General features: G+C 39.4%; 1 protein-coding gene across 1 annotated transcript in view; it reads left to right on the top strand.

Annotated features, from left to right (window-relative positions):
• The window catches only part of COA1 (cytochrome c oxidase assembly factor 1), a 77,809-nt gene extending 59,187 nt beyond the window's left edge, over positions 1-18,622 (top strand). The window contains exons 2-6 of the mRNA XM_079149894.1: positions 11,120-11,169; positions 13,445-13,544; positions 15,579-15,727; positions 16,562-16,638; positions 17,526-18,622. Of these exons, the coding sequence (XP_079006020.1) occupies positions 13,460-13,544; positions 15,579-15,727; positions 16,562-16,638; positions 17,526-17,622 (408 nt within the window). The 5' untranslated portion in view covers positions 11,120-11,169; positions 13,445-13,459 and the 3' untranslated portion in view covers positions 17,623-18,622. The remainder of the gene's footprint in view (positions 1-11,119; positions 11,170-13,444; positions 13,545-15,578; positions 15,728-16,561; positions 16,639-17,525) is intronic.
• The last annotated feature ends 8,418 nt before the right edge of the window (positions 18,623-27,040 follow it).

Genomic DNA, 27,040 nt, shown 5'->3' with positions numbered 1-27,040 from the left:
TGGAGACTAAAACCAGGGCCTTAAGCATGCTAGGTAGGTGCTCTATCCTTAGCCCTTCCAAGTAGCTAGAATTAGACTTTTGCCACCATGCCTAACTCAAAGATCTTTTAAAAGATGTTTTTGTTTTCTGTTGCTGCATAGCAAAAATCTCAAAATTCAGTGGCCTAAAATCAGAATCATTTTATCATATCTCAAGATTCTAGATATGATAGATTTATTTAGAGGGATTACATGGTACATGCCTGTAATCTTACTGATTTGGGAGACTGAGGCAGGAGGATTGCAAGTTTGAGGCCAACCTCAGCAGCCTAGTGAGGCCCTAAGGAACTTAGTGAGATCCTGTCTCAAACTAAAAATTAGAAAGTACTGGGGATATAGTTCAGTGATAAGGCGACCCTGGGTTCAATCTCTAGTACAGGAAAAAAAAAAAAAAAATTCTATAGGTTGCCTTGGCTCATCTGGATGGTTCTTCTGCTCCATGGATATTTTGCTAGCATTGCAGGCCTCTGGTAGCTCACCTAAACTAGAATGTCCATGATGACTTATTCACATAGGTAGTGCCTTGGTAGGGGTGGCTGGGCTCAACTGAAAGGCCATTGCTCACCATGCCTCTTGCATGGTCTATTAATGCAGTCTCTTTAGCAGAATAACCAACCATACTTCTTACGTGGCAGCTCAGGGTTCCCATGATTGCTAAAGTGGAAAGGCAGCCATCCTTTAGACTGAGGCATGGAATTGTCACAAGGTTAGTTCTGCCTCATGTTGTTGGTTGAAGTGAGTCATGGACAGCCCAGATTCATTGTGAGTGTATAATACCAGGAAGTGTGGCTCACTGGTGCCCTTTGGAGCTTGCCTAGCACTATATGAGTGTTTAAACCTTTGCATTTATTTTTTCAGTTGATATAATACTGTTCTGTGACTTAGACTTGTTTGCATTATCCTTTAGTGACTTTGCATCAGGCTTTTAATTCTGTGAATTTCTGTACTGACATTAAGACAAAAAAATGGAAACAATTGTATCTTTACCTCAATTATAATAAATGGTGTCTTCAACATGATTTTATTTCCTTTTTTTACTTACATTTTACATTTTGCTAATATCATGAATTTTAGGCTGTATTGTAAATTTATTGTATATATATATATATATTTTTTTTTTCTTTGTTAGTTTACTAGAGCTGAGTGTCGTGGTACACACCTGTAATCCCAGCAATTTGGAAGGCTGAGGCAGGAGCATTATAAGCGGCCTGGGCAACTTAGGGAGACCTTGTCTTAAAAATAAATAGGGCTGGGGATGAAACTCCATGGTAGAGCACCTCTGGGTTCATTCCACAGTACCTCTTGCCTCACTCAAGTTCTAGGTATTTTTATTTATTTTGCAAGCAGTAATTATTTAGGTTTAATTAATTTAGTTGGTTTTAGTTTAGTTAATATAGTTTAGTTAATAAAGGTATATTATGACTGTCTTTATTTCCAGGGAATTTGGATTTTTTTTGATTCATTTTATTTGTCTTCAACCAACATTTTCAGGAAGGTTGTTCAGATTATCTGAATTGTACCAAATTTTCAGTGACTTCCTCTGGTTTTCAGTTTAGTTGGGTATAGAGTTCTTGGATCATACCCTTTGTTCTTCAGGAATTTATAGTTATTATTCCATTGTTTTTTAGAATTCATTGTTTCAGAGAAACCTAAGACTATTCTAATATACAATCCTTTGCTGGTATACCTTTTTGGAGAACTGGTAATGTAAAATTTTTTAATAGAAAGTGTTGGTGAATACAACTGGAACATGGTCTGCATATTTCTTCTATTCTGTTTCATTTTCTTCTAGTATAATTTTTATTTTTTAATCATCTTCTATTTACATATTTGTTTCATAACAATGAAAAAGATCTCTTGGTTAGATCTTAGTTTCTAAATCTGCACTTGTCATTTTCTCACGCTGCATTTTCGTATTTTTGTTCTTTCGTTCTACATTGTGGGAAAACTTCTTGAATGTGACTTCCTTATTACGAATTCAGCTTTGTACATGCTAATTCTGTTTTTTTCAAGTTTCCTTGAAATCTCTCCTAATCTGAGTCTCTCTTCTTTCCTTCATAATTTAGTGTCTTTTTATTCCCATTGCATCTGGTTCTTAGAGGAAGTATTTTTCTGTAATTAAAATTAAGTGCTCAAATTGATGTTTTTCTCCATTTTATTTCAGAGTGAATTGTTAGTGAAAGCCCTGCCTCTGCTTTGTGTGGGATTGTACTTAGTATGAAGGATTGTAGTCTCTGAGGGGTAGAGAAAAAGGGCTCTGGGTGAGGAAGGGAAAGTAGCTTTCTCTGGAAACAGGGGTCACCCAATGTTGGAATGGCCTGCCTGTGATTACTGCAGACCCAGAAACTTTGAGCTGATGGTGGTGAGAAGTTAAGGGCTGAACATTTCCCCACATCCTTCCTGATCAGTTGTGCTTTCCCTCTTTTTAGAGGTGAGGGTTCCATTGGTCAGGGGAGAGTTTCTTTCTTTTTCATTGATAGTGTAGTTAGTGGAAATCTCTCCTAGATTTTTGCAAGTGATTACTGTTCAAAACCTTCTGACTTTTCTTGTAAATGTCTTTGTAGGTGTATTAAATGGAATGTATTAAATGGAATTTGCGAAGCCATATCAGAAAGTGGTATCTTGGTTATCTCTTAAAACTAGATCTGCTTTCCTTATCTTACATTTTATTAATTTTTTTAAAAAGTTAATCATTAGTTGTTTTTTTTCTTTTTTCTTTTTTTTTTTTTTTTTTGTACCAGGGCTGCTTAACCACTGAGCCACAGCCTCAGTCCTTTTTATTTTTTTATTTTGAGACAGGGTCTCACTAAGTTACTCAGGGCCTCACTAAGTTCCTGAGACTGGCTTTGAACTTGAAATCCTCCTGCTTCAGCCTCCCAAGCCACTGGGATTACAGGTGTGGTGTGGGCCACTGCACCCAGCAAAAGTTAATCCTTTCTCTTGGCAAAGAAACCTTCTTTTCAAGTGTCATGGTCTCCATGGTTCACTGTCAGTTACTTTTGATAGAAAGGTTACTGGTCAGGCTTTTAGTAGCATTCTCAGGTGTGCTTGACTAAGGGGATGGGGGAAGCCACACTCTTCAGGCATCTTACCTCATCATTAACCAGAACTAAGTAGGAAAGAAAGTCTACTAGAAGCTTTTCTTCCAGAAGCACGTAAGTTTTTCTAAGATTACAGAGCCAAAACCAGGTTAAAAAGCTGGCACTAACATTTTTATGCTTGATTTTTATGTGTTTAACTTCTTATTTTTAAACTTTTAAAAAATCTTTTTATCATGTTTACTTTCATGCCCTTATCTTTTTGTTTTTGGTGATTAGCTTTGTTTCCCTTGTCTGAAGTATAAGGAATTATACTCTTTATAAAAATTTAGCCTTTATTTTTTTATTTTTGCCATTCATACTCTTCGTTAAATTTCAATTTTGTTTATATCTTATGGTTTTTGTTTCCTATTAAATTTTTAGTTTTCACTTTCTTAATAATTTCATCTCTATTTTCTTAAGCACAAATACTGTACCCTCCCATGGTTTGATTTTCAAAGGCTGGAAGGATACGTAATTCCCAGAGTGATAGTAGCAGTGGGCAGTGTTCATTCAACACATAGGGAAGAGCCATCTCTCCTTTTCCACTTAGTAGTCTCCGAATAATTTTATATCTGTTTCACATTTTCCTCCAAAATTATAACTTAGTAATGTATTGATTAAAACTATTTCCCAGGGCTGGGGAGATAGCTCATTTGGTAGAGTGCCTGCCTCGCAAGCTCAAGGCCCTGAGTTCGATCCCCGGTACCGCCAAAAAAAAAAAAAAACAAACTATTTCCCAGAGCAGCAGTGATCGGCCTTTTGTAGATGGGACTGACTTGTGGATAGCACATACTGCCTGTATGAAAAGCTGATATTTCTGGAATCCAGGGTCTTTAACTGGCTTTAGTGGCTTAGTGGAAAGACTATGACCTCTGGGGTCAGCCACATGTCTGTAGTAACTGCATGACCATCAATGAATTTCAGAACCTTTCTTGAGACATTTCATGCTAGTTCAAAAAGTTGAAAATAGTACCTTCCTTTCATGAGTATTATAAGAAATAGGAATAGTACATATAAAATATCCTTCATGGTGCCAGCCCATCAATTGTGGGACAAACTATGATAGTCACGTTACCCAAAGGAAAAGAAATAAAGCAGATAGGTCATAGCTGGAGAGAGTCTGCCTTGGTATAGCCTAGCTTTGAAGATGAACCCTGGAGTGTAACTGTACCTGCTGAGAAGGTCACATGGCTTATGCTCATGGCCAGGCTTCTGGCCAGGCTCCTACTTTAGCTGTCTGTAGCACAGCCTCTAGTGAATTAGGAAGACAGACCAGTTTGATTTTGACAATTTGAGGGTAATGGTCTAGAGAAAGATGTACTTTAGTAAATAGACTCAGCTTATGAGACAGCCCAAATTCAGAAATATTGCAATGTAAGAAAATGCCGGGCTGGGGTATAGCTCAGTTGGTAGAGTGCTTGCCTCGTAAGCACAAGGCCCTGGGTTCAATCCCCAGCACCAGGAAAAAAAATAAAAATAAAAATTAAAAATAAATAAATAAATAAAATTAAGAAAATGCCTCCTAAGTAATGATTTGCGGGGGGTAAGGATGAGGGTACAAAATTTCAGTTTCAGTGACACAGGAAGAATAGGTTTCTGGGACCCATTGTACAGCATTTTGACTGTAGTTAATAATGATGTGTATTTCAGAATTGCTGAAAGTAAATTTCAGATGTTTCCACCACAAAAAGTTGTAAGTATGTGAAATGAGAAATATGCTAATTACTTGATTTAATATCCCACAATGTATAATATATCAAACCATCACATTGTATGCCACAAATGTATACAATTTTATTCATCATTTAAAGATTCAAGGATTTCTATCCATAGTTTGGTGCATCTTCATTTTCAGCAGGGGTTTGGAATGATAGCCTTGTTGGGAGGGTCTCTTAAGCTTTCCTCTTATTAAATTCAGGAATTTTATCTTGGAGGCTGGTAAATCTCCTATCATCAGGCTCCTTAGAATAGCCTGCTTCTAATCCAATGCAAGAATCTATGGACCAGGAGTGGTGGCACATGCCTGTAATCCCACTGGCTCGGGAGACTTAAGCAGGAGGATTGAGAATTCAAAGCCAGCTTCAGCAATGGTGAGGTGCTAAGCAGCTCAGTGAGACCCTGTCTCTAAATAAAAAATACAAAATAGGGCTGGGAATGTGACTGAGTGATCAAGTGCCCCTAAGTTCAATCCTTGGTTACCCTGGTCCACCCCCCACCAAAAAAAAATAAATAAATAAAAAGAATCCTTGGAAAGAGGAATCTGTTCCATTTATTGCCATAGGCTCCATATCCCTCAAAATATGGTGGGGATGGTGTGTGTGTGGCATGGATAGGGGAATAAGCCACTTCTGTTCTCTAACTTTCCAGGAGCCCCTATGGCATTACCTGACCAGCTTTCTAAACTTTGTGTATGTGCTTTGTTTCTGTTACACCACTGGTTTCCAAGGTTGGCTACAGTTTAAGATCACTTGAGTTAAAAAAACAAAAACAAAAACAAAAACAAAAACTAATGTCCTGATTTTAGCCCTGTGGATTCTACAGTAATTGGTTTTGGATTAGTCTGGACTTCTGTTTGCTTTTTTGTTTGATCGTTTGTTTGTTTTAATGGTAGTGGTGGTGATGAATCGAATCTCTCTTTAGGGAATTCTGATGCCAGGCTGAAGTTGCATCACCTGTCAGTTCCACCTTTTTTGTTGGATTCTGCCTGTGGCTCCAACCTGAAGGATGCTTCTGCTCATCCCCCTAGTGATGCTTCCTGCAAACCTGCTCTATCTAGTCAAGGTTCAAGAGGAGGCTGGCAGGAAGAGCCCCCAGCCTTGTGCCAGCTTGAGTAGCTGTTGGCATGTTTAACACACTGTCCTTGGACTTTGGAAAAGGTGCAAAATTCTTGGAAAATGATTATAACCGCTGTCTCTGTAGGCTGAGATATATCAGGAAAGAGCTGGGGTTGCGCTTTTTCTCTTTTTGAAGTTTGGGGGTTCAACTGGGGATTGAACTCAGGGACATTCGATCACTGAACTAGTCCCCAGCCTTTTAAAAAATTTTTATTTTGAGACCGTTGCCTCCTGAGTAGCTGGGATTACAGCTGTGGGCCACCCAGCCCTGCTGGGATGACTTTTTGGGAGATCTTGGTGTGTAAGGCTAGGAAGTTCCTTGTTTTTAAACATGGATGGAGCCTTTTCCTCTTGTTTAACCATGAAACAGATAAATCCTTCCTTACTTGAATAGTTAATAGACTAATTGAACGAGTTTATTGCAGAAAATTTCGTATCAAGTTTTTTAGGTTTCATTTCTTAATCAGAAACTTAGTTCTAAGATGGAACATTGGCAGAGGTTTTCTAAAGTCACTCTCTTGTTTCTTTACAGTGCCTTAATTTTTATGTTATATATGCATATGTGTGAGTAGGGGACTGTTTACTCTTCAGGAGCCAGCTAATGGGACTTATAAACAGAAGCTGGTTAAAAAGGAGCAAGGGCTGAGCCTCCCTTCCTGCCCCTACTTGCACACCCCACCAACACTCCTTTTGGGCCCAGTCAATTGTTGCTGCTGGAGCTCTCCATCCAGAGGTCATCCTGAGAACGTCACACTGGCTCCTTGCTCTTTGGGCCACTTGCAAAATTTGGTTTGTTTTTTTCTGGGACTATGATTGTGTGTTTCACTTTTGGATGATGTTAAAAAAAATATAGTCCTTTGAAAGTTGGGAATTCTTTGTTTTTAATTCTCAGGATATAGCTTGCAATACCAGTTGCTTTAGAGAATTACTTTTTCTGAATATTTGAGGGAGAGGTTTTTATGAGTCTTCATACATTATTAGGAACTGTTCTCTTTCTCCTCAGTCATCAGTTTGTCTTACCCTGTGACACTCTTTGTAATTACTTAGGCTCCCCATTCTGCTTAGCAGGTAAGACACTCAGTGTCACATATGTTGCTCTCTTCAGGAAATGTCTCATGCCTGATAGTGTATAGGTTTGTGCATTAAATTTGCCCTAGCTTTTCTTAAAATTATTTTCTATTTATTTTCATTTCCTCATGCACTTATTTTCTTCTTTTCTAAAGTATACACGTTTGTTAGTCCTATCATCCTTTTTGGAACAACCTACTGTACAAGTTATTAAATAAGAACTATCCTAAATATTTTAAGAAACCATCATTTTGATCCATGGTTTTGATTCTGGTCCTAGCTCTTGGATTTGTCTGTCACAGAGGCCTCCTGGCTGGTCCCGTTGCCTTGCCTCTTATTCCCCAGTCTGTGCATGTTTCTGACCCAGAGAGAGTTTTCTATAGCTTCTCACTTGCAGAGTCAAGTGCAGCAGCTCAGGGTAGAGTGTTTTTCTTAGTAGTAACCATTCCTGTTACCTACCTTTTCCAGACCCATCCTGTGGCTCCCCTCCTGTTCCTTCATACTTCTTTGGCCCTTGTTTCTTTCTGCTCTGCCTTTGTCGTTTCCACTGATTTGAAACCCTTCTGTCCCTTCCTTTGCCTTTCTCTGCTCAGGACAAACTCCTCCTGTGAAAGCTTTGCTGATCCTCTCCAGTAAATCAACCGCTTCCTGGGTGTTACTTCCTCTTGTGGTGCACATGTCTGCTTGCATATGAACCTGACTGCTGTTAGCTCCTTTATATGAATTAGAAAAAGGCACCCACCATCTTAGTAAAGATAAATCTATGATGTTTACAGTGTGGATGGCACCCTGTTTTGTAAGTATTTGACTCTATGAGGATCAAGGAGAATGTTTATTTCTGCATATTAGTTTATATTCTTACTGCCTGATCAGACCAGGCCTTCAGTAACCATTTGCTAAGTAAAAGAGGAATAAAGGTACAGACATGTACCTACACTCTTGTTTGTTTGTTTTGCGGTGCTGGGGATTGAACCCAGGGCCTTGTGCTTGTGAGGCAGGCACTCTACCAACTGAGCCATATCCCTAGCCCTGTACCTACACTCTTGTCTGGAAAAATAATAGGAAAGGCATGCCTGCCAGGGCCTTTTACACTGACCACTAAGAATATATTTTGAGGTTGGGCATGGTGGCGCATGCCTGTAATCCCAGCAACTTAGTAGCCCAAGGCAGGAGGACTGCAAGTTCAAGGCCAGGCTGGACAATTTAAGGAGACCCTGTCTCAAAATAAAAAAGACTGAGAAAGGAGCTCCATGGTAGAGCACCAGGGTTGGGTTCAATGCCCCCACCCAGTTCTGGGGGAGGGGGATAAGAATATATCTTGAACTCTACTTCCTAACCACCAAGAATTGAGCAGCTTTACTCTGCCATACCCTCCCTGCCATGATGTTTTGCTTCACCATAGTGAACTTGGACTGCAAACTCTGAAAACAAAAGAGAATCTTCTAAATCCAGTATCAAGAAAAAAGTAATTGGGCTGGAGCTGTAGCTCAGTGGTAGAGCACTTGTCTAGCACTTGTGAGGCACTGGGTTCAATCCTCAGCACCACATAATAACAAAATAAACAAAACAAAAATATTGTGTCCATCTACAACTAAAATTTTTTTAAAAGAAAAATGTAATTAAAGTCATAGACGCAGAAAAAAGTAATGAAGAGAAATTTTAATATGAATAAGAATATGATGTTTACTGATGAAGGTGAGTTGGTTCAGCAGTGGCCACAGATGCAGAAAGATATAGACGATGACACTGGTGATATCAGCTTAGTTGAAGCAAAAGAAAGGTTTCAGGAAGAGGACAGATTTGACAAGACTATAGGAAGAAAATGAAGGCAAAATATTGAAATAAGAGGGAAGTTAGAAGAAAAGCCAGAAAAAGACAAACACCAAAGATGAAGAAGAAGCCTTTCTGGATGGGAATGATGACGATGATGGTGGATTTGATTGAAGCACACTCCGAATCCAAATAAATACAGATGTTCTGAAGAATCAGAGTGGAAAACAAGATTAGTGATATTAAGAAAAAGCAGGGAATGAAGAGAAGGAACAACAGCAAAATAGAAGATGAGAGACCAACAAATTATAGAGAGAAGGCCAAGTGGGAAACCTTGGGATACAGGCCTGTCTTTAATGGAGGATGAAGAGCTGGTGTTACGTCTGCTCAAAAGTCAGAGCTAAATATTTATTTATTTACTTGGTCCCAGGGATTGAATCCAGGGGCACTTAGCCACTGAGCCACTTCCCCATCCCATTTAAAAATTTTCTTTAAGTTTTGAAACAGGGTCTCACTAAATTGCTTAAGGCCTTCCTAATTTGCTGAGGCTGGATTTGAACTTGTAATCCTCTTGTCTCGGCCTCCCCAGCTACTGGCATTACAGGTGTGTACCACCACACCTGGCAGCAGTGCTAAATGTTTAACTTGTCTGGTTGCCTGTCTGCTCCTTGGTACCTCTGGACATCATTATATTGGCAAGAAGTTGCAAAACAGCTGGCTTTGGGAAATATTAGCCAAATAATATTTTTGCATGTTCGAGTATGTAACAACAAATCCCACCATTATGTACAACTATAATGCACTAATAAAAAATATGAAAGAAAAACCCCAGTTGACTTTGGGGCAGTTAGGTACCATGTGTCCCATTCCCAAAGGACACATTCTCCAGACAAAGCAGTTATATCTCTGAGCCCCTATCCACAGGCCATCCTTGCATCCTTACATATTCAGTAAGGGTAGGTTATACAGTTTCCTGATCCCATTTTTATCTGAGTTCCTACCCTTTATCGCTGGACATGCTTTCTGTGTTTTGCTGGCAAGTTCTGAAGTGTCGTTTCATTGTTGGAAATCCCTGTATCACTATTCAGAAGTTTCAGTGCTACTGTTAAAATGGCTCATAAGAGATAGCAAAATTGACCAGCCCTGAGAAAGGAGTATTTTTGAATTGAAATGAGCAATAATAAGCATATTCCCTATAAATATTTCAGGGGATTTAGGGTATAGCTCAGTGGTAGAGTTCTTGTTTAACATGCATGAGGGCCTGGGTTTGATTCCCAGCAAATATCTATCTACACCTCTCTCTCCCCTCCATTTCACACACACACACACACACACGCACATACTATGTATGTATCTGTCATAAATAAGTTCTAGATACTTGTTCTCCCATATTTTAATATTTCTGCAATCAGACATCTTACCTTGGTTTTCAGAGCAGAGACCCTGGAGTCAGACCACCTAAGTTTGAGTCTCAGTTATTTGTGTTTAGATTTATTATTTAACTTCTGTGCCTCAGTTTACTCATGTAAGATAGAGGTGATAATGATTCACACTTTATGGGGTGGTTGTGTGAATTAAATAAATTATTTTATGTAAAATGCTTAGGCTTGTCATAGTAAGAGATGTGTTTTTTGTTACTATCAATATTGTTAAAGTCCATGAGTAGGCTTACTATACCATTTTTCTTCTTAACCCTGAAAAGCTGATTTTTTTTTTTGGTAGTGCTGGGGAGCAAACCCAAGGCATCACACATGCTAGGCAAGTGCTTTACCACTGAGCGCCCTCCACCCCCAGTTCTTTAAAAAAGATAGTTTTAATCTATGGGTGCAGCTGAGAATGCTAACATCTAGTTTCTTCAGTCCCACTAACCACCTGCTGCTTGGCCTCACATTTATGCTGCGGTCAAAGCACCTGCCACTGTGTACCCCTCTGCCGCCCACACTGATTTTTCTGGTTGTTGTAACAAAAGGTGCATAGTACACAGACAGGAAACCAGCAGACTTTGTTTTTTTCCCCTAATTTGGCAGAAGAGAAAGGGGACAAACCAGGGCCCTTTACAGACAAGATTTGTTTTAGAGTTTAAATTTAACTTCTTGTTCATGTTCTAAAGTCTGGGCTGATAATAAATATATCTCTCTCTCTTCTCCCCCTCCCCCCGCCCTCTTTCTCCCTGGTGGCGCTAGGGATTGAACCCAGGACCTTGCTCATGCTGGGCAAACACTACTGAGCTACACCTTTGCCCCAATAATCTTCATTGTATGAAACTAGAACCCAGAGAGAATTTGGTTTGAAAACATGATTTTAATGTAAAATCTTTTCTCATTGCAGGGCAATTTTCCTTTGATTTTCAAGTGAGTTGTGCTACAAAGTGGCAAAAGGTAATGGAGTGTTGGGAGGGGGCAAAACTCCCATCAGAACCCACCAAGGGCATTGTCAGTTAGACAGTAAATGAAAGTCATGGAGTAGCTGTGGATTTCTTCTCATCTTTAGTGTTCACTTGTGGCTGTAACTTCACATGAGGGTTGAGCGGATGTTTTCTGCCTTGTTTTAGATGTGTTTTTCCCTGGTGCCTTAGCTGGCTTTTGGAAGCTGTGGCACTGTGGGAAGCTTGGTGGACCTCAGTCCAGCTGCCCTGCCCTGTTGAGTTCTCTTCTGATTAAGCAAGGTCTGACTAATACATTCTTTGGAGATGTTCTGACTGCTTTCATTATGAGAACTAAATGGCCTTTCCCAGGTGACATTACTCTAATTGACTTTACACTCAACTTCAGTAAATATTCTTACCTACTATATAACACTTGGCCAAAACTCAGCATTTACTGTACATTCATCTGGAGCTTAAACAGCCTTTTCTTAGTTGAACACAATAGTACTAAGTAAATAATACACAGATGATCTAAAATTTTATCCTATCTAATTTGTTAAGTTTATGATTCTTTATAGAACCAGTCAATTCTAGCCCCATCCAAGGTATGTTTAATTATCAGTTCTCAGAATATCCACATGAGGAACTTTTTCCAATAGGATTTCTATGGATTCATTTATCTTCAGGGTTTAAGAAGTGATAAGTAGACAGTTGTTTCTCTCCATGTTCTGGAAGGTAGAATAAATTGTGAAAATGTGTTTCGTCTGCCTTATAGATCTTGCCAGAGCCAGGTGCAATGGTACATGCCTATAACCCCAGTAACTCTGGAGGCTGAACCAGGAGGGCGATAAGTTTGAGGCCACCCTGGGCATTTTAGTGATTCTTTCTCAAAGTGAAAAATAAAAAGGTCTGAGGATATAGATCAATGTTAGAGTACCCCTGGGTTCAATCCCCAGTAGGACGGGTTGGAGGGCAGGTCTAGCCCGAGGTGGGGGTGGGGGGACTAGCATTATACCCAGTCCTATGCCACAATGCCTCTAACCCCTTTAGGTCATATCAAAGACTTTGTTTTCTAAAGAACAACAATTAAGATTAAATCTTCAAATGGAGACACACATACTTATGGAGTTATCTTTTTCTTTATCTAAAGCTGGCATTTCCATCTCTATCTAAAATCACCTTCCTTTTTGAAGAAATGTCATTAAAGACAAAGTCCTAAATCTCACCTAGGATAAGGATGCCCTGGCAGCCAAAGGAAACCAAAAGCCCATAGAAAGATTTGACCCACGAATGTATTTTGTTAAGTCTTTGTTTTTTTTTTTTGTTGGTGGTGGTGGTTGTCAACATTTAGAATTCAGGCAGTTTCACATCAAAGATCTGATTCCTGGCACCTTTTGAAGATGTAAAGATTCATCGAGACTTGGTCCATATAGCCACAATTAGGTAGAGGCAGGTGAAAGCTTCCCTCTTGGCTGGGTTGTGGTGCCTCACTTTTGCAGTATCTGATCTCATGAATGTGATCTGTCTGACCCTATGGGCATTTGAATTGTCCTGTTCTGTCCCCTACAGCCAGCGTCTCATTCTGTTTTAATGTCAGGTACTTATAGCTTTCCAGAAAGGCTCAGGCTGGTGTGAGTACTGATTAAATCGCTACCAGAAGGAAGAGAATTGGCTTCATCGAGGCCCACGTGCTGCTCCTAGCCCCACCCAGGCCTTCCAGGGATAGGAGTTAATGCCAGGGCGGATCTGGTATCTGTATTTGCTGAGCTGGCACCACTCCATCTGTTCACTCAGCCCAAAAGTCAAAACCAAAGTTTCCTCATCCAGGGGGTGGGGCATTTTTAAGAATCTGAAAGAAAGAAGCCAGTGACAGCGCTGGCCCATTTGAAGTCTTTTATGACCAGCTATTGCCACCAAAGGATAAGTTTCCTGTTTACCAGTGGGCCTGAGACACAGTGGTTGTACTTCCTGACTGTGCTGAGCTTGGCACACAGGCCAGGTTCTGTCTGTCAGAATGGTGAGGCTGAATGCCCACTCTGTACTTGGCTGGGTGAGGGTGGCAGGGCCCCCATAGCCTGGGTTCTGGATGAGGGCCACCCTCAGGAGGGCACTTAACTTTGGCTCCAGAACTGGCCTTAGCATTCAGAAAGGAAGCAAAAGAGGGGAGCGGCCTTGCCTCCTTTCTGGCTCTCCCCTTTAGATTTCCTTTTCCTCTGGGGTCCAATCCAGGCGAAGGCTCTTGGTGCAGAACAGAATCTTTTAATAAATTTGTATCTTTTGTTTTTAAGTCTCCAGGAAGCAGGATGCCAGAGCCTCTGGGGAAAATGTTCCTTTATACCAGTGTGTTGATGGCAGGGACCTGTCCTCTTTTTTATTACCTTGTACAAAGTAAGTATCCAGGGAGCTGCCTGAGGCATGACTTCCTAGTTCTGGTGGTCCTGCTCCTCTCTCAAAGGAAATGCTTGAGATGCTTTCGGCAAATTAGAGAAAGGAGGAGAGGACTATTTCAGAAGCCAGTCCACTATCACATTGGCTAAAGCTTCCTTCTTATCCTATAATCCTCCTTTTTCCAGGAGCCACAAGTACAAATAAAAGGACTAGGATCCATTTGCATAAGAAGCCTTGCAAAGTAAGATAGGCTTTCACTCCAGTGCACACACAGGGCATCCATCAAGATTTCTGAGATTACATAAAGAAAGAACAGAGAAGGGGAAGACCAGATGGTTCACAGGTGGGGAAAACTGTGGCTACTTCTCAAGTGTGGCCAGGCTGCTTGCCCTGCCATCCTCTGTTATTGACTGAGTGGAGGAGGGGAACTTGAGTAAGATATGCTGGCAGGAGCAGAAAATAAAAGCAGAGTCCAGGATGGCAAAATCCCAACAGAGGCAAAATCCTGACAGATGCAGCTTCCAGCCTCACTGCACCCAAATTTGAATTTGTAAAGACAGGCCACAATTATCGTCAGCAGCCAAGACATTTAAGGTCATTTCAATGCTACTGGTGGCAAAGCAGCAACATTTTTGTCTTGGACTGACTGTTTTTGATGCTTCTTTATCCCTCTCAGCTTGGCTTCTCAATCTGACTCTGCAGCATTTTCACTTCTTTCTAGGATGTGTGTCACCAGCAGACAAGCAAACAGAGCACAGGGGCCTCTCCACCCATTTTCACCTTCCTGCAAAGTTGGTCAAGTCCCTGAATCTGGAGGTGGCCCACGATGAGCATTCCCAAGAATGATTCAGACTAGAACATAACTCAGCCTCCTCTCTTGTCTGCCTAAAGAATGGGGGCAGGACTCAATAGGAACGGGTGCATTTTCTATCAGGTTTCAGCCTTCTGGTCTGACAGTCTTTCCCCCTTAGGAAGCTGGAGTTGGCTAACAGAGACAAGCTGGGTAGTGAGACTGGGCTCGGTAGCTGCACTGGTTGAATCCCAGATCCAGTTTTTGATTAGCTGTGCAGTCTTACAAGGGAAACTTCCCGTGTAATGAAGAGTAATATCAGTATGTATGAAATTGTTGTGAGAACTAATTGAGTTGCACAACTTGTGAGAAGAGATTTTGAGGATTATGAAAGTGTGAAAATGTTGAGAACAGTTTGTCACCACAGAAATCACACTCAGTCAAGACCTGCTGTCTGGGTAAAGCCTCTGCTGCTCCTTTTCCTATTATAGCTGGCACCTTGGTCATGCCTGAAGCTCCATTTCTGGGAAGAAGCAGCAGGGGTATATCCTTGGCCTCTCCATGCTCAGGCCTCCTTCATTACTGTGATTGGACTTGTAGGAAGAAAGTCCTTTCTGGTTGCCAAACATTCTACTTAGGATGATCTCCTCCTTGAGCAGGTTGTTCTTTATCCCTTTAGGGAGATGCTTCCCAGGGCTCTCAAGTAGCCTTGGGGTTCCTGAGTGTTAGAGCTTGAAATGTTGGCTCAAGCCTGTAAATTGACAAATGAGCATTTCCATGTCATATTTTGGCCCAAGGGTTTTCTTGTTAATATTGTGGTCTATTTTATATACCTCATTTTAGTGGAAGCAGCAATGTTTGGAAATCAGCTGGCCCCTGCTTTCCAGAACTGTGTCACTTTGAGCAAGTTACAGAATCATAGGACTTGAGAACTGAGAGGAAACTTAAAGAAGAGCTGATCAAACCCCTTAGTTAAAGGGAAATGAGGTAGTGAGGGAGGTGAGGGAGAGAAGTAGTCGAGGCACAGAAAGGTCAGGATGACCTTGCACATCCCTGTAAATACTGCCTTTTGAGTATGTAAAATGGACAGTTTGGAGTAGATGGTCCCCAATTATTCTTCCATCTTTAAATTTCACATTTCTGTTTCTGTTTCCATTCTATCAATTGTATTATTTAACTTTTTACAGAGATTCTGTCTGACCAAGTTCAAGAAAGAAAAAATAACATCTGTCTTTCCTATCTAGAAGGTTTTGCCAGGACTTCATTTTATCAAATGGCGTTGGAACAGCTGCATAGTCACCCGGAGGCACTGGAAGCTCTGGGCACTCCCCTCCATGTTCACTATCTCCAGCTCCCCAGCAAACACAACTTTGTGGACATTACCGTTGCCTGGGTAATATGTTCTCCCTGTGAACTTTAGGCCAGGTTAGGAAGAGGGAGAGAAGGGGGCCTTGTCATCGGGAAAGAGGCTTATAAAAAAGTTGGCATAAAGGGTCTGGCATGGCAAAGTTCACTAAGTAAGACTGTCACTAGGCTTAGCACCTTAAAAAAGTTTTTATTTTTTATTATGGATTTTAAACATTATACTTATATAAAATATATTTTTGCATTATTATGCATTAATTTATTTTCATATATTTTGCTTCCTTTCTGGGAGAAGTGGTATAGCAGGAATGTAGTTGGTTTGCTAATGTTGCCATCAGTAGAAAAAAAAAAACGATCAGTAGTGGTTTGCCACAACTTTGGCTTTGAATTTAAAATGTAAAATGTAGCCCTCATTCAGATGTAAGCAGCTCTTTAACCTTTAAATTTTTTTTTTTTTTTTTTTGTATAGTTCAGTTTGGTAAAAGCTCACCTGAAGATAAAATACATTTGTTCTTCTGTTTAACAAATACATTTTGAGTTCATACTCCGGTTGGAGGAATGATTTTAACTTACACAGGGAATGCAGACATACAGACATGCAGACATGCAGAACGCTCTTGGGGAGTTTGGCACATAAATTCTCCTTGCTAAATGAAAGGACTGCCATTGATCTCACCAAAACATATAGAGGGCAGAACATTTAGAAAAACAGTTGGATCTCCAGATGAGCTGTTAGGAAAAAAACTTGATTCTGCAGATGCTCACTGGATTTTATAGACCTGGCTCTAGAAAGCTGTTTTGATAGTTTTGTGATGACAACAATGTCTCCAATTACATTTCTCCTGTCATATTACACCCACAGTTGAAAATTCCTGTTTCTGGATCCAAGTCAGAGGGCCATGTCTACACCAGATCAACCAGAGTTGCCCCCTTTCAGAGGTATTATGGGAAAGTGGTAGGATGTGGGGGAGTGGAGAACCTCCTGATGGAAAAAACCCTGATTCTCATTTTCATTTGTCGCTAAATGATTGCAGTAATAAGAAATAGTTTTCAAAGCTTGAAGCTGAAAGCTTCATGGCTGGGCAGCAAGCCAGTGCCTTGGCTTTTAGCTCAGTCCAGACAATTTATCCAATACAATCTACTGAATTGTCCTCTCTTCCTGCTTCTGAATTTGAAACACTTGATAGTTGTAGTGGTCTAGTCTACAATAATTTGATGCTGTGTTCCAGCTTCTAACTCTGCTGCCTCAGTCATTACAAACGAATAAAGGCATGGAGTCCTAATCCAAAATTATTCATCACATTCTCAGCATAAGCCCTCCACCCAGTTAATTGGCTTTTCTTGTCTGGTTGCCAATAGCTACATCCACTCACTTCCCCCACGGGAAGCCTCTCTCAGAGATGTTTGCTGTTTAGCCAGGATGTGTTTTAATTCCTGAGGACAAAAGGAACAGGCAGCCCTGAGGCAGCCCCCACCTACCTCACCCTGGGCTCATTGACCTCTGAGCCTGGGATTAGTAGAGGAGCTGGCTGGATTCCAAGCAAGGAATTGAAGGTTGATGTGAATTAGGAAATGGGAAGTAAGCTGCTCCCTCTCCTTCCTTATGCCCCTTCCATTCACCTATCAGTCAGCCATCCATAAACCTGCCTTGTAAATGAGAGCCCAGTACAGAATTTTAAAACATTATGTTAATACATCACTGATGTAAAATTATGTTTTAAAAAGTAAGACATTATCCTTAACACTGCCCTCCTCCCTGTTACTTTTGGATCATGTATTTTGCCTTTAGTTTGCTGATTAGAGAGACAATACTTTTGGTTTTCCAGGTGGCAACTTCAGGAAGTTGTCTTGGAGCTCAAGGATGGGCAGAAGATTCCCTTGTTCATGGTCAGTGAGAAGAATGGTGATATAGTAAACGAGTAAAAGAGATTAGACTATCAGCATTCTTCAAGTTTGGCCTCTCTCATCTCCACCATGTGCTCACCAGGAATGACAGCCATCTGCGTGCAGACACTCCTGTGAGCCAGTTCTCTTGGCTCTATGTGTAGGCATATGGTAATTTGGGTATAATTCTAATTTGACCACAAACAAATGCTATTGTGGTTTTTAAACTGAATCAGAAAAACTTTTATTATAAGTTTATACGGTAATTTATTTAAGTGGATGTATGTATATAAAAGCAAAGCCAAGATAAAAGAAATCAGTATTAATAATAGAATGTTGATCTCTGCTGGTTCTCATTTTCTTTCTTTTCCTCTCCCCACCCCTTCCCCATAATTTTTAGTTCCATCAATAAAAAGGCTGAGGCTGGCTAGCATTAAAGATTAGGCTTTTAAATATTTGACATTAGAAAGCTGAGAAAGACCAGGCACTTTTATTTTGGTCACTGTACCCTGACTTCATGTTAAGTAGCTTGTGGGCATTCTCAAATCATTTTGGGAAATTTTGTTTGCTTTGTTGTTTTTATTTTTCTTATTTTTATTTTAGTTACCAACTGTGTGTCTGATTAAAGATCGCAAAATTGCTTTTATTCCAAACATCCTAAAAGTTTAAAAACTTATATTTGTACACAAATATGTATAAAACTAACGTGGAAGTAGTTTAAAGCTAATAGGTCCTTAACCTTCTGCTCTCCAAGCCACTTAACCACATATTAGAGCTTTGTATCCTTAGCTTTTATTAATTGTAAAAGAAACAATATTGTGAAGCTTGAAAAGGTCTTCCTTCTGAGAACCAGAATCTACAAAAACAGAAGTCATGGTATCTTTGCTTTGAAAAGACCAATTCTGTCTTCTTAATATTATGAGACATAATGCAATTATAATTGTCTACACTGGGGGATATTTATGAGTTCTTTCTTGCATTCTTATTATTTTTTGGAGAAAAACTTGTCAGAAAAAAAATAAACATGCTGATAAGACTATGAGACGTTTAATCATTTGATTCTGGAGGTTGTGCCTTAAAAATATACTTAATGTTCTTTGATTATATACTGAAAAATCATTCTGTTTCCCTGAGAGCATTTTGCAAGTGTGTTTACTGGTAAATATTACACCCTCCAAAGTCTTTTAAAATAATAGCTCATTGTACAGATTTTGTGCCACTTTATTCTTTAACCATTACGTACTATTGTGTATATGTCAATTTATGTATTGCTTCAGATCTGACACTTCTTTGACAGCTTTTATTTCCCTTCCATGTTGTTAGGGTTCTTTGTTTCTTTGCTATGGCTGAAGCATAGTAAAAATAGGTGGGCTTTTCATTTGTATACAGTTTGAATCAGTGAAGAGGTTTTCTAATCCAACTGGTGGGAATAGTGAAAAACTCCTTGATTTCTGTTTGAATCTTCAGTTTTTGATAATTTTTTGGTGCTGGGAATTGAACTCAGGGACTTGGACATGCTAGGCAAATACTCTCTCTTGAGCTATACCCCGGACCTTTTGATATTTTAAATTTTGAGACAGGGGCTCACTGAGTTGCCCAGACTGGCCTCAAACTCTTGATCCTCCTGCCTCAGTCTCTGAAGTAACTGGGATTACTTGTGTGCACTACCACGCCCCACCAGGTATTTTTTCAAGTTTCACTTCCATCTATGTATATAGCATCTCTGTGGGTAATTCTGAACAAGCTGGAACCTGGTCACTGCAGTACACATTGTTTTTCCTGTTCCTTAAGGATGGCAATGACGTGTGTTACACTTCCTGTATATCCTGTCATCACTGAGACTCAGTCATTGACTCCCATTAACTACCTCAATGATGTGTTGGATAATGCATATTGTCATTAGAGGAGAAGGTACCTTTTTGCCATTAGTCCAGTTGGAACAAATGTCCCTAGCACATCCCGTAAAAAGAGCCCAGATTGGAGAAAGAGCTTTATGAGAACTGTTAGAATTGTAGATTTGTGGAGCAGTGTCTCAGTGGGCCTTGAACTCTTAGAGGTTTTGGTAAGCAGACATGATGGAAAGTGCCTTGCAGTTGGAGAAAACAGCTTGAACAAAACGCCCAAGGAGGCAGGCAGGAGCTATGTCTCAGAAGAAAGACTTCCAGTTTGGCCAGTATTTAGGTTAGCTGTAGATAAGTAAAAGAAGAAAGGGCTGGAAAGGTAGGTTGGCCATAGTGTGAATGCGAGTGTTAACATTTGAATGTAGTTTGTGACCATCAGAGATTTGGGAGTAAGTACACTGTTAACTCTTAATGAAGATTTCAGAGACTGCTGAATGTGCACTGACAAGACCTGTAGGACTCAGATAAATCACAACTTTCATTTGTTTCCATTTTCTAGAATTAGCTGGCTCTCACTTCCAAACATTCTCTATTAACTAATCCAGGGACTTGATAAAACCTTAAGACGGGATTTTATTATGCCCAGTTTTGGTAGTTATGTGCCAAAGATGAAGCTGAACTAAATTATGGGAAACGGAACTTGACACATGGTGTCCTTTGCCATGGAAAAGGTAAGGAATATGCTCGAACAGCATGCTCCAGAAGACTTGAGGAAGCAAACAGCTTTGGAAGTGGCCTTAGGCCATTGGACTATTTGCCATTTTCAGTTTGTTTGTATGAGAAATATGAACAAACATTAACCAATCACCTGCCATATAGGTGAGGCAATGTTTGTGCTCGATGGATGCCCAGGCAAAAGATGCTGTTTACACAGGAGGCTCAAAGACTTGTTGCGGGTGGGGGATGTTAGGGAGGCAGAGGCTGATAGGAGAACCTCCAGGCTACTCCCACAGGAAGATTCTTGCCTCCTTAGTAAGCTGCTCAGTTCAGGCATGTCCTTTGGCCAACTTTAGCACAGTTGCTCAGTAGAAAGTATTGTCTGGAATGTGCAGAAAAACTGACATTGTACCACCCAGGGTAGGAAAGTGGTAAGTGACGAATATTAAAAACACACTTTTAAGACATAGGTTTGGTGCAGGTTAGTGAAGTTTGTTTTTTTTAGGAAAAAGTACTTTTCATTCCTAAGTTACCTTCATCCTCCCCCCGCTTTCCAGGAGAAATTTTCCAAAAAATTTCTTTTTTCTTTTTAAAAGGAAAGTATTTTAACTGAGAGATCAGATCACATGCAGTATAATGCCAAAAGCCTTTTATTATTAAACAATAAGCATCAAGGTAGAAACTAGCCTCCTTCACTATATAAATAAAATACTTATCTTTTAACAGTAGCTACCATGTGTCAATTACCTTGCAGTCTCTTTTATGTCCAGATTATTTTTATTTTTAAAAATATTTTTAGTTGTAGATGGACACCTTTATTTTATTCTTATTTTTATGTGGTGCTAAGGATCAAACCCATGCCTCACATGTGCTAGGCAAGCCCTCTACCACTGAGCTACAACCCTAGGACCCAGGTTATTTTTATGAATTGAGAAACTATACAGATAGACTGATCTCCCCTATGAAAATTGATGTAAGAATTCTAATTAAAATATTAAAGCCCCATGACATATTTGTGATATACTGTATTGTTTTTCGCAGAATATTCTGGTTCCTTCGCATTGCTCAATCCTATAGATTGTATATCCCTGTATTATTGAACTTATAGGTGTGACATGTAATTTGTTTTGTGAGTAGACCTGACATGATTTCTAAGCAAAAGTTTTAAGGCCCAGCCCTTGGTTCATAATGTTATCTTTTCCTTCTTCCTTAAATAGGTGATGTTTCACATGTCAGCTACTCAAAGGCTTTGGGTTCCAGAACAGCTGACCTGCTGTGTGACATGTAACACAAACAAGAAATAAACCCTTGTAAACTCCTAAGGTTGTTACCACTGCTTAATCTAGTCTGGCCTGGGTATTAACAGGGACTAAGAGCAGTTTATTCCAGGAGTGCAAGTGTAGTTCAATATTAGTAGATCTATTAATATATTTCATCATAGTGATAGAGCTAAGGAAAATTATGGTAGTTCTTTAAAATACTAAAGGTATTTGATAAAAATTATGATAAAATAATCAGAATGGATAATTTCTCATGAGTATGTGTGAAGGGCAGTGTGTTTGGTCTCTTGTAAAGCCACAAGTATTCGGTTATAAGGGTCCTGTAAATGACCTCATCTAATCCTAATCAATCTGCAAAACTGCTCAGAGCGGCAGGGGTACAAACCCTTGTTCCTAGTTACTCTGGAGGTGGAGGTGGGAGGATTCTTTAAGCCCAGGAGTTTGAAAGCAGTCTGGGTAGCATAGTTAGAAATTGTCTCAACCAAAAAAATAAAAAACTTGCATAAGGGCTGGGGAGATTGCTCAGTCGGTAGAGTGCTTGCCTTGCATGCACAAGGCCCTGGGTTCGATCCCCAGCACCGCAAAAAGAAAAAAAAAAACAAAACCAAAAAACAGCAAAAAAAACTTGCATAAGAAATGCAAAAACATACTCTTGAAAAACAAAAGTAGAACTGGCAAATGGAAAGACATATCACATTCTCAGATAGTAAGATTTGTCATCTTAAATATATGTCAGTTCTCCCCAAGTTAAATTTAATGTGGTATCAATAAAAATGAGTTTTTTTTCAAGTCTAGACAAACTAATTATGAATTTACTTTATAAATATTATTAAGCAAAGGGCAGAATAATTGCAAAGAAAAGGGTTAATCTTACCAAAAATTAAAACATAATGAAATACTTAGCTGGGCACTGTGAGGGACATCTATAATACCAGCTACTTAAAGACTAAAGCAGGAGGATCACAAGTTTGAGGCCAGCCTGGGCAACTCAGTGAGACCCTGTCTCAAATAAAAAGGGCTGTGGATATAGCTGAGTGGTTAAGTGTCCCTGGGTTCAATCCCCAGTACCATGAAGGGGTGGGAAAAAAAAAAAAAAAAAGCTGTATGCCAGAGGGCAAGATTGGATTCATTGTTTATGTAAATTCTAAAAGAATTTCAAATGAATTAAAGATATAAATTTAAAAATGAAACTATATAAGTCCTAGCAGAAAAGTATGGATGAATTCTTTTGTAATCTGGAAATGAAAAACACTCCAGACCATGATTCAGTGTTTAGAATGAGGAAAACTGATGCATTTGATTAAATAAAAAATATCTGCAAGTATGATAACAAAAGCAAAAAGCAAATGATAAATTGTGGGAAACTGAGAAAAACTGTAACCCAAAAGAAAAATGGGCAAAAGACATGAACAAAGTTACAGAAAAATGAAAACGACTCAAGCATATTAAGAAGATACTCAATTTTGTGTAAGGGAGATACCAATTTTCTTCTGGAAACTTGGCAGCAATATCTAAATTTTGACAACCTGTTTTCTTGGCAGACTGGTGAAACATATCCTAAAATTGCTGGTGGTAACAGAAAATGATGAATTTCCTATGGAGGGGAATTTGACAGTATCTAGAAATACTCCAAGTGCACTTACCATTTGACCTACCTAGCAATCTCACATGTAGGATTCCATCCTAGAGGTATGCAGGCAGAAATGTAAAATGCCATTTATGTATGATAGTTCAATGCAGTATTATTTGTAATAGCAAAAAACTGGGGGAAAAAAAACCATCATCATCTCTATAATATCCAGTGGTGGAGAAGTTGTCAAATAAACTTTGATATGTCCATATAATTAAGGGGAATCTGTACTTCTGAAAAGGGGTTAGAAATACATTGATACTGCTAAGGACATTCAAGTTATACATCCCTTATCCAAGACGTGTGGGACAGAAATGTTTCAGATTTTGGAACATATGCTTAGAATTTAACAGCTGACCATCTCTAATCTGGAAATCTAAAATGCTACAAAATGCAACTTTTTGAACTTCATGTCCACACTCCAAAAGTTTTTGATTTTTGGCTTAGGGATCACACCCACACACCTTAATTGGTTCTTTTTAGTTTGCTAGTAAATGGATGTATCTGGAGACTATCCATATTTTTAAGTAAGGGCAATGTGATTAGTAGGCAAACTGTCTCTCTTTTTTTAAAGAGAGGAATTTTTTTTTGTGTTTCTATTTTCAAAAAGAAAGAGAAGAATAAAAGCAAAAGTAGCCACTTTTAGGGAAGCAAACAGGGAATCCATAGGGATGTTGAACTAAACCTTCCTGAAGATGTACTATGTTTTATGTTTACTTGACTTTGGGACTATGTTGTTTACATAAGACTGAAATAAAATCTCTAAAATATAAAAAAAAAAATTGAAACAAATGAAATATATAGTGAGGAAGCATTTCAAATGACAGTGGAACAATTGATGCAACATGCTTGGTAGGATATATTCTATAAGCAAAAATAAACTCCAAGAAACGTTCAATTTCTACATTTACTTGTCCTGTGTTAGCAAATATACTTAATATGTCCACACATACACAATTTGAGACCTCCTCCTTCCCACATCCCACAACTCTTCAACAGTGAGAAACCTGGCTCTCATTATCCCAGGAATATGTAAGAGTCTATTCAAGTATCACAGACACAAAACGGAGTTTCAGAATTCCTAACTGTAGATCAAAATTTCAAATGTTTTTAAAAGTAAAATTTATATATAGCAAGGTGCACAAATTTGAGTATAAACACTTCCTTGCGTATTTACAAATGCTTGCGCCCATGTAACCCATACTCTATTAAGATACTGATCATTTCCCTTGCCCCAGATAATTCCATCAGGCTTCTTCCCAGTCAATTCCCTGCTTCTGTTCCACCTCCAGAGGGAACCATATATTAATTTTTTTTTCCACTGTAGATTCCTTTTCAGTGCTTGGAATTTGCTTTAAAATATTCCACACATCAGTGAATCTAGAAGGCAGAATTTTAAGTTTGAAGCTGGCCAATTTAGTACATGGAGTTTATTTTACTCTTCTCACTTTTATGAATTTTTGAAGCTTTCCATAAAAAGTCTTTTAAAAAAATGTTAATTTTTCAGTGTTAGTTTAGGGTAGTCTCAAATATTTAGGCCACTAAGACTCTTTAGGATCCTCCAGTAATTCTCATCATAGACCTTGTGTTTTAATGAACAAGTACAGGACATCTCAGGCAAAACATCTTCTGTTTTCCCAATATCCAAACGTCTTCCTCATCCCCAGACTTTTCTTATAAACCAAGTGATTTTATTTAAATCAAGGAGGGATATTGTGATAGGATATAGCTCAGTGGTAGAGCATTTGCCTAGTATGTACAAAGCCCTGGGTTTGATCCCCAGCATCACACACACACAAGAAGATAAGAGTCTGGGAATGTGGCTCAGTGGTAGAGTGCTTGCCTGGCTCGTGTAAGGCACTGGGTTTGGTCCTCAGCACCACATAAAAATAAATAAATAAAGGTTAAGAAAAAAAAAAAAAGAAAGAAAATATGCTTGAGAAAGTAGTGAGTTACTCCTAATAATAATTAACAACTCAAGTATTAGCATTTTAAATATATAATTAATAATAAATTACTTATTACAGTTTTACCCACTAACCCCTTATCAAGCTAGGGGTGGATTAGGTAGGACAGGTCTTCTCCCACCCCCACAATTTCAGATGGATGATTAAAATGAGAATAAGAAATGAGCATAATCAGGAAGGATACTTTTAAAAATAAAAGAAAATGAGACAAACTACATTTTAAACAGATAGTTAAGAATGACCCTTAACTAGCGGGATGTGGATGCCTGTAATCCCGGCTATTTGGGAGGCTAAAACAGGAGGATCACAAGTTTAAGGCCAGTTTGGGCAACTTAGAGATGCTGTCTCATATAAAAATGAGCCCTTGTCTAGCATGTGCTAGGTCCTGAGTTTGATCCTTAATACCACACTAAACGAATAAATAAAAATAAAAACCTAAAAAATGTAAAATGTCATCTTTTCACCAAAATATCATCTTTTCTTCCTACTGGTGACTAATTATCCTCCCAATCTGTACATCTGCCTCCCAGATACTTCTCACTATTGTAAAGTTTGCTAGCCCTTTCCAAGGTGTCTCCTTCTAGGCATGACTCATTTCCTTCTGGGAAGCAACTCAACACAATTCTTGCTCTGGAAGTGTGCTAAAAGGCTTGGTAAAGGCATACCAGCAGCAGACAGTTTGGAGTGGGGGTCTGACATGGAAAAACTCTGATCTTATCAAGAAACCTGGCATATTAATAAGGAATTTCCAATAGCCAGCAGGTCAATACTTCTCTTCTAAACCAAAAAGAAAAGCTGATATATTTCCCAGTTTAAAACTGAAATTTACTTTTTTAAAGCAGTTGTTTTCAAGCAGTTTCAAAAATGAAATTATTCTAACCTAAGACAGCTTAGATATAGGACTTAAATTTTAATTGGAGAGAGACACAAACCAGTGACTGCAGAACACATTCTTTGTGGTTTGACTGAACTCAAAAACAGTATTTATAAAGTATATATATAAGGTATGTCTACAAAAGTATATTTTGCAAACTAAGTACAAACTAAGCCTCTTTATAGGACTTCATTTCCAGAAAATTCACTGTTCAAAACAAAGTATGAGGAACAAGATGGAGTAGATGCACTTCTTCCTTGTGCCTTAGAAATAAATACAAGGCTATGCTGGAAGATGAAGAAAAAGCTGATGGGCCAGGAACCTCAGGACCCAAGGTATAATACAGCACCGAGTCCCCTGAGTTGTGGTTGTCTATTTCCCTGAATGAGTGCTAGCAACTCAGGAATGCCAAAAGGAACAGTCAATAAAAGCCAAGAAAAGCCAGTTTTCTGTATCCAAAGGACCAGGAAAAGGGCAACCTAGAATAAGAATACTGAGAGTAACCAAACACTATGGAAAAAAATAGGGCCCTAGCCACACACATCAGCAAAGGCAAGTGGGGCCCTAGCCTAATTCCTTACCTGGCTGTTACGGGGCCTCCTCAACCCCTGCTGGAATGATGTCCTAGAAGGCCCAAAGGGATCCTGGACTCCTGCCCCATGGTACCAGCACAGCCAACGTGCTGTAGTGAGCAGTAGCAAGGAAACACACCTTGAGCTGAGAGACTGAGTAGTGAGTTCAAACTTTTCCTGTCAGGCAGTAGTGAGGTGGTACCACGGCCTGCTTTGTCCACTGATGTGGTATTAGAGGGCATCTGCTAAAACATGAGTTCAGTAAGATCCAATCTTCAAAACAAAATCCATACCTCACCATGCAGCAGTAGGAAGAAAGCCCCCCAGATCTTGGCAACTATAGCACCCTGTGCCTGCATCTGCCATTGCTCTTATTATACCATATGCATTGCAGATGCCACTTGCTGGACGTCTATTCCACTAGTCCCTTTGCTCCTTAGGCCTCATGTCACCCGTGCTGCATATAGACGCTTCCTCTACAGATGTTAACTGAACATTCTGGGGTGAAATGCCAACATCTGGCGCTTAGCAGAAGCAAAATTAACAAAATCCCAGAGTGCAAAAGGGTGGGTCTCA

Source organism: Sciurus vulgaris (genome assembly GCF_902686455.1).
Source record: "Sciurus vulgaris genome assembly, chromosome: 8".
Taxonomy (NCBI): Eukaryota; Metazoa; Chordata; class Mammalia; order Rodentia; family Sciuridae; genus Sciurus; species Sciurus vulgaris.
This window is presented reverse-complemented; position numbering and strand designations above follow the sequence as displayed.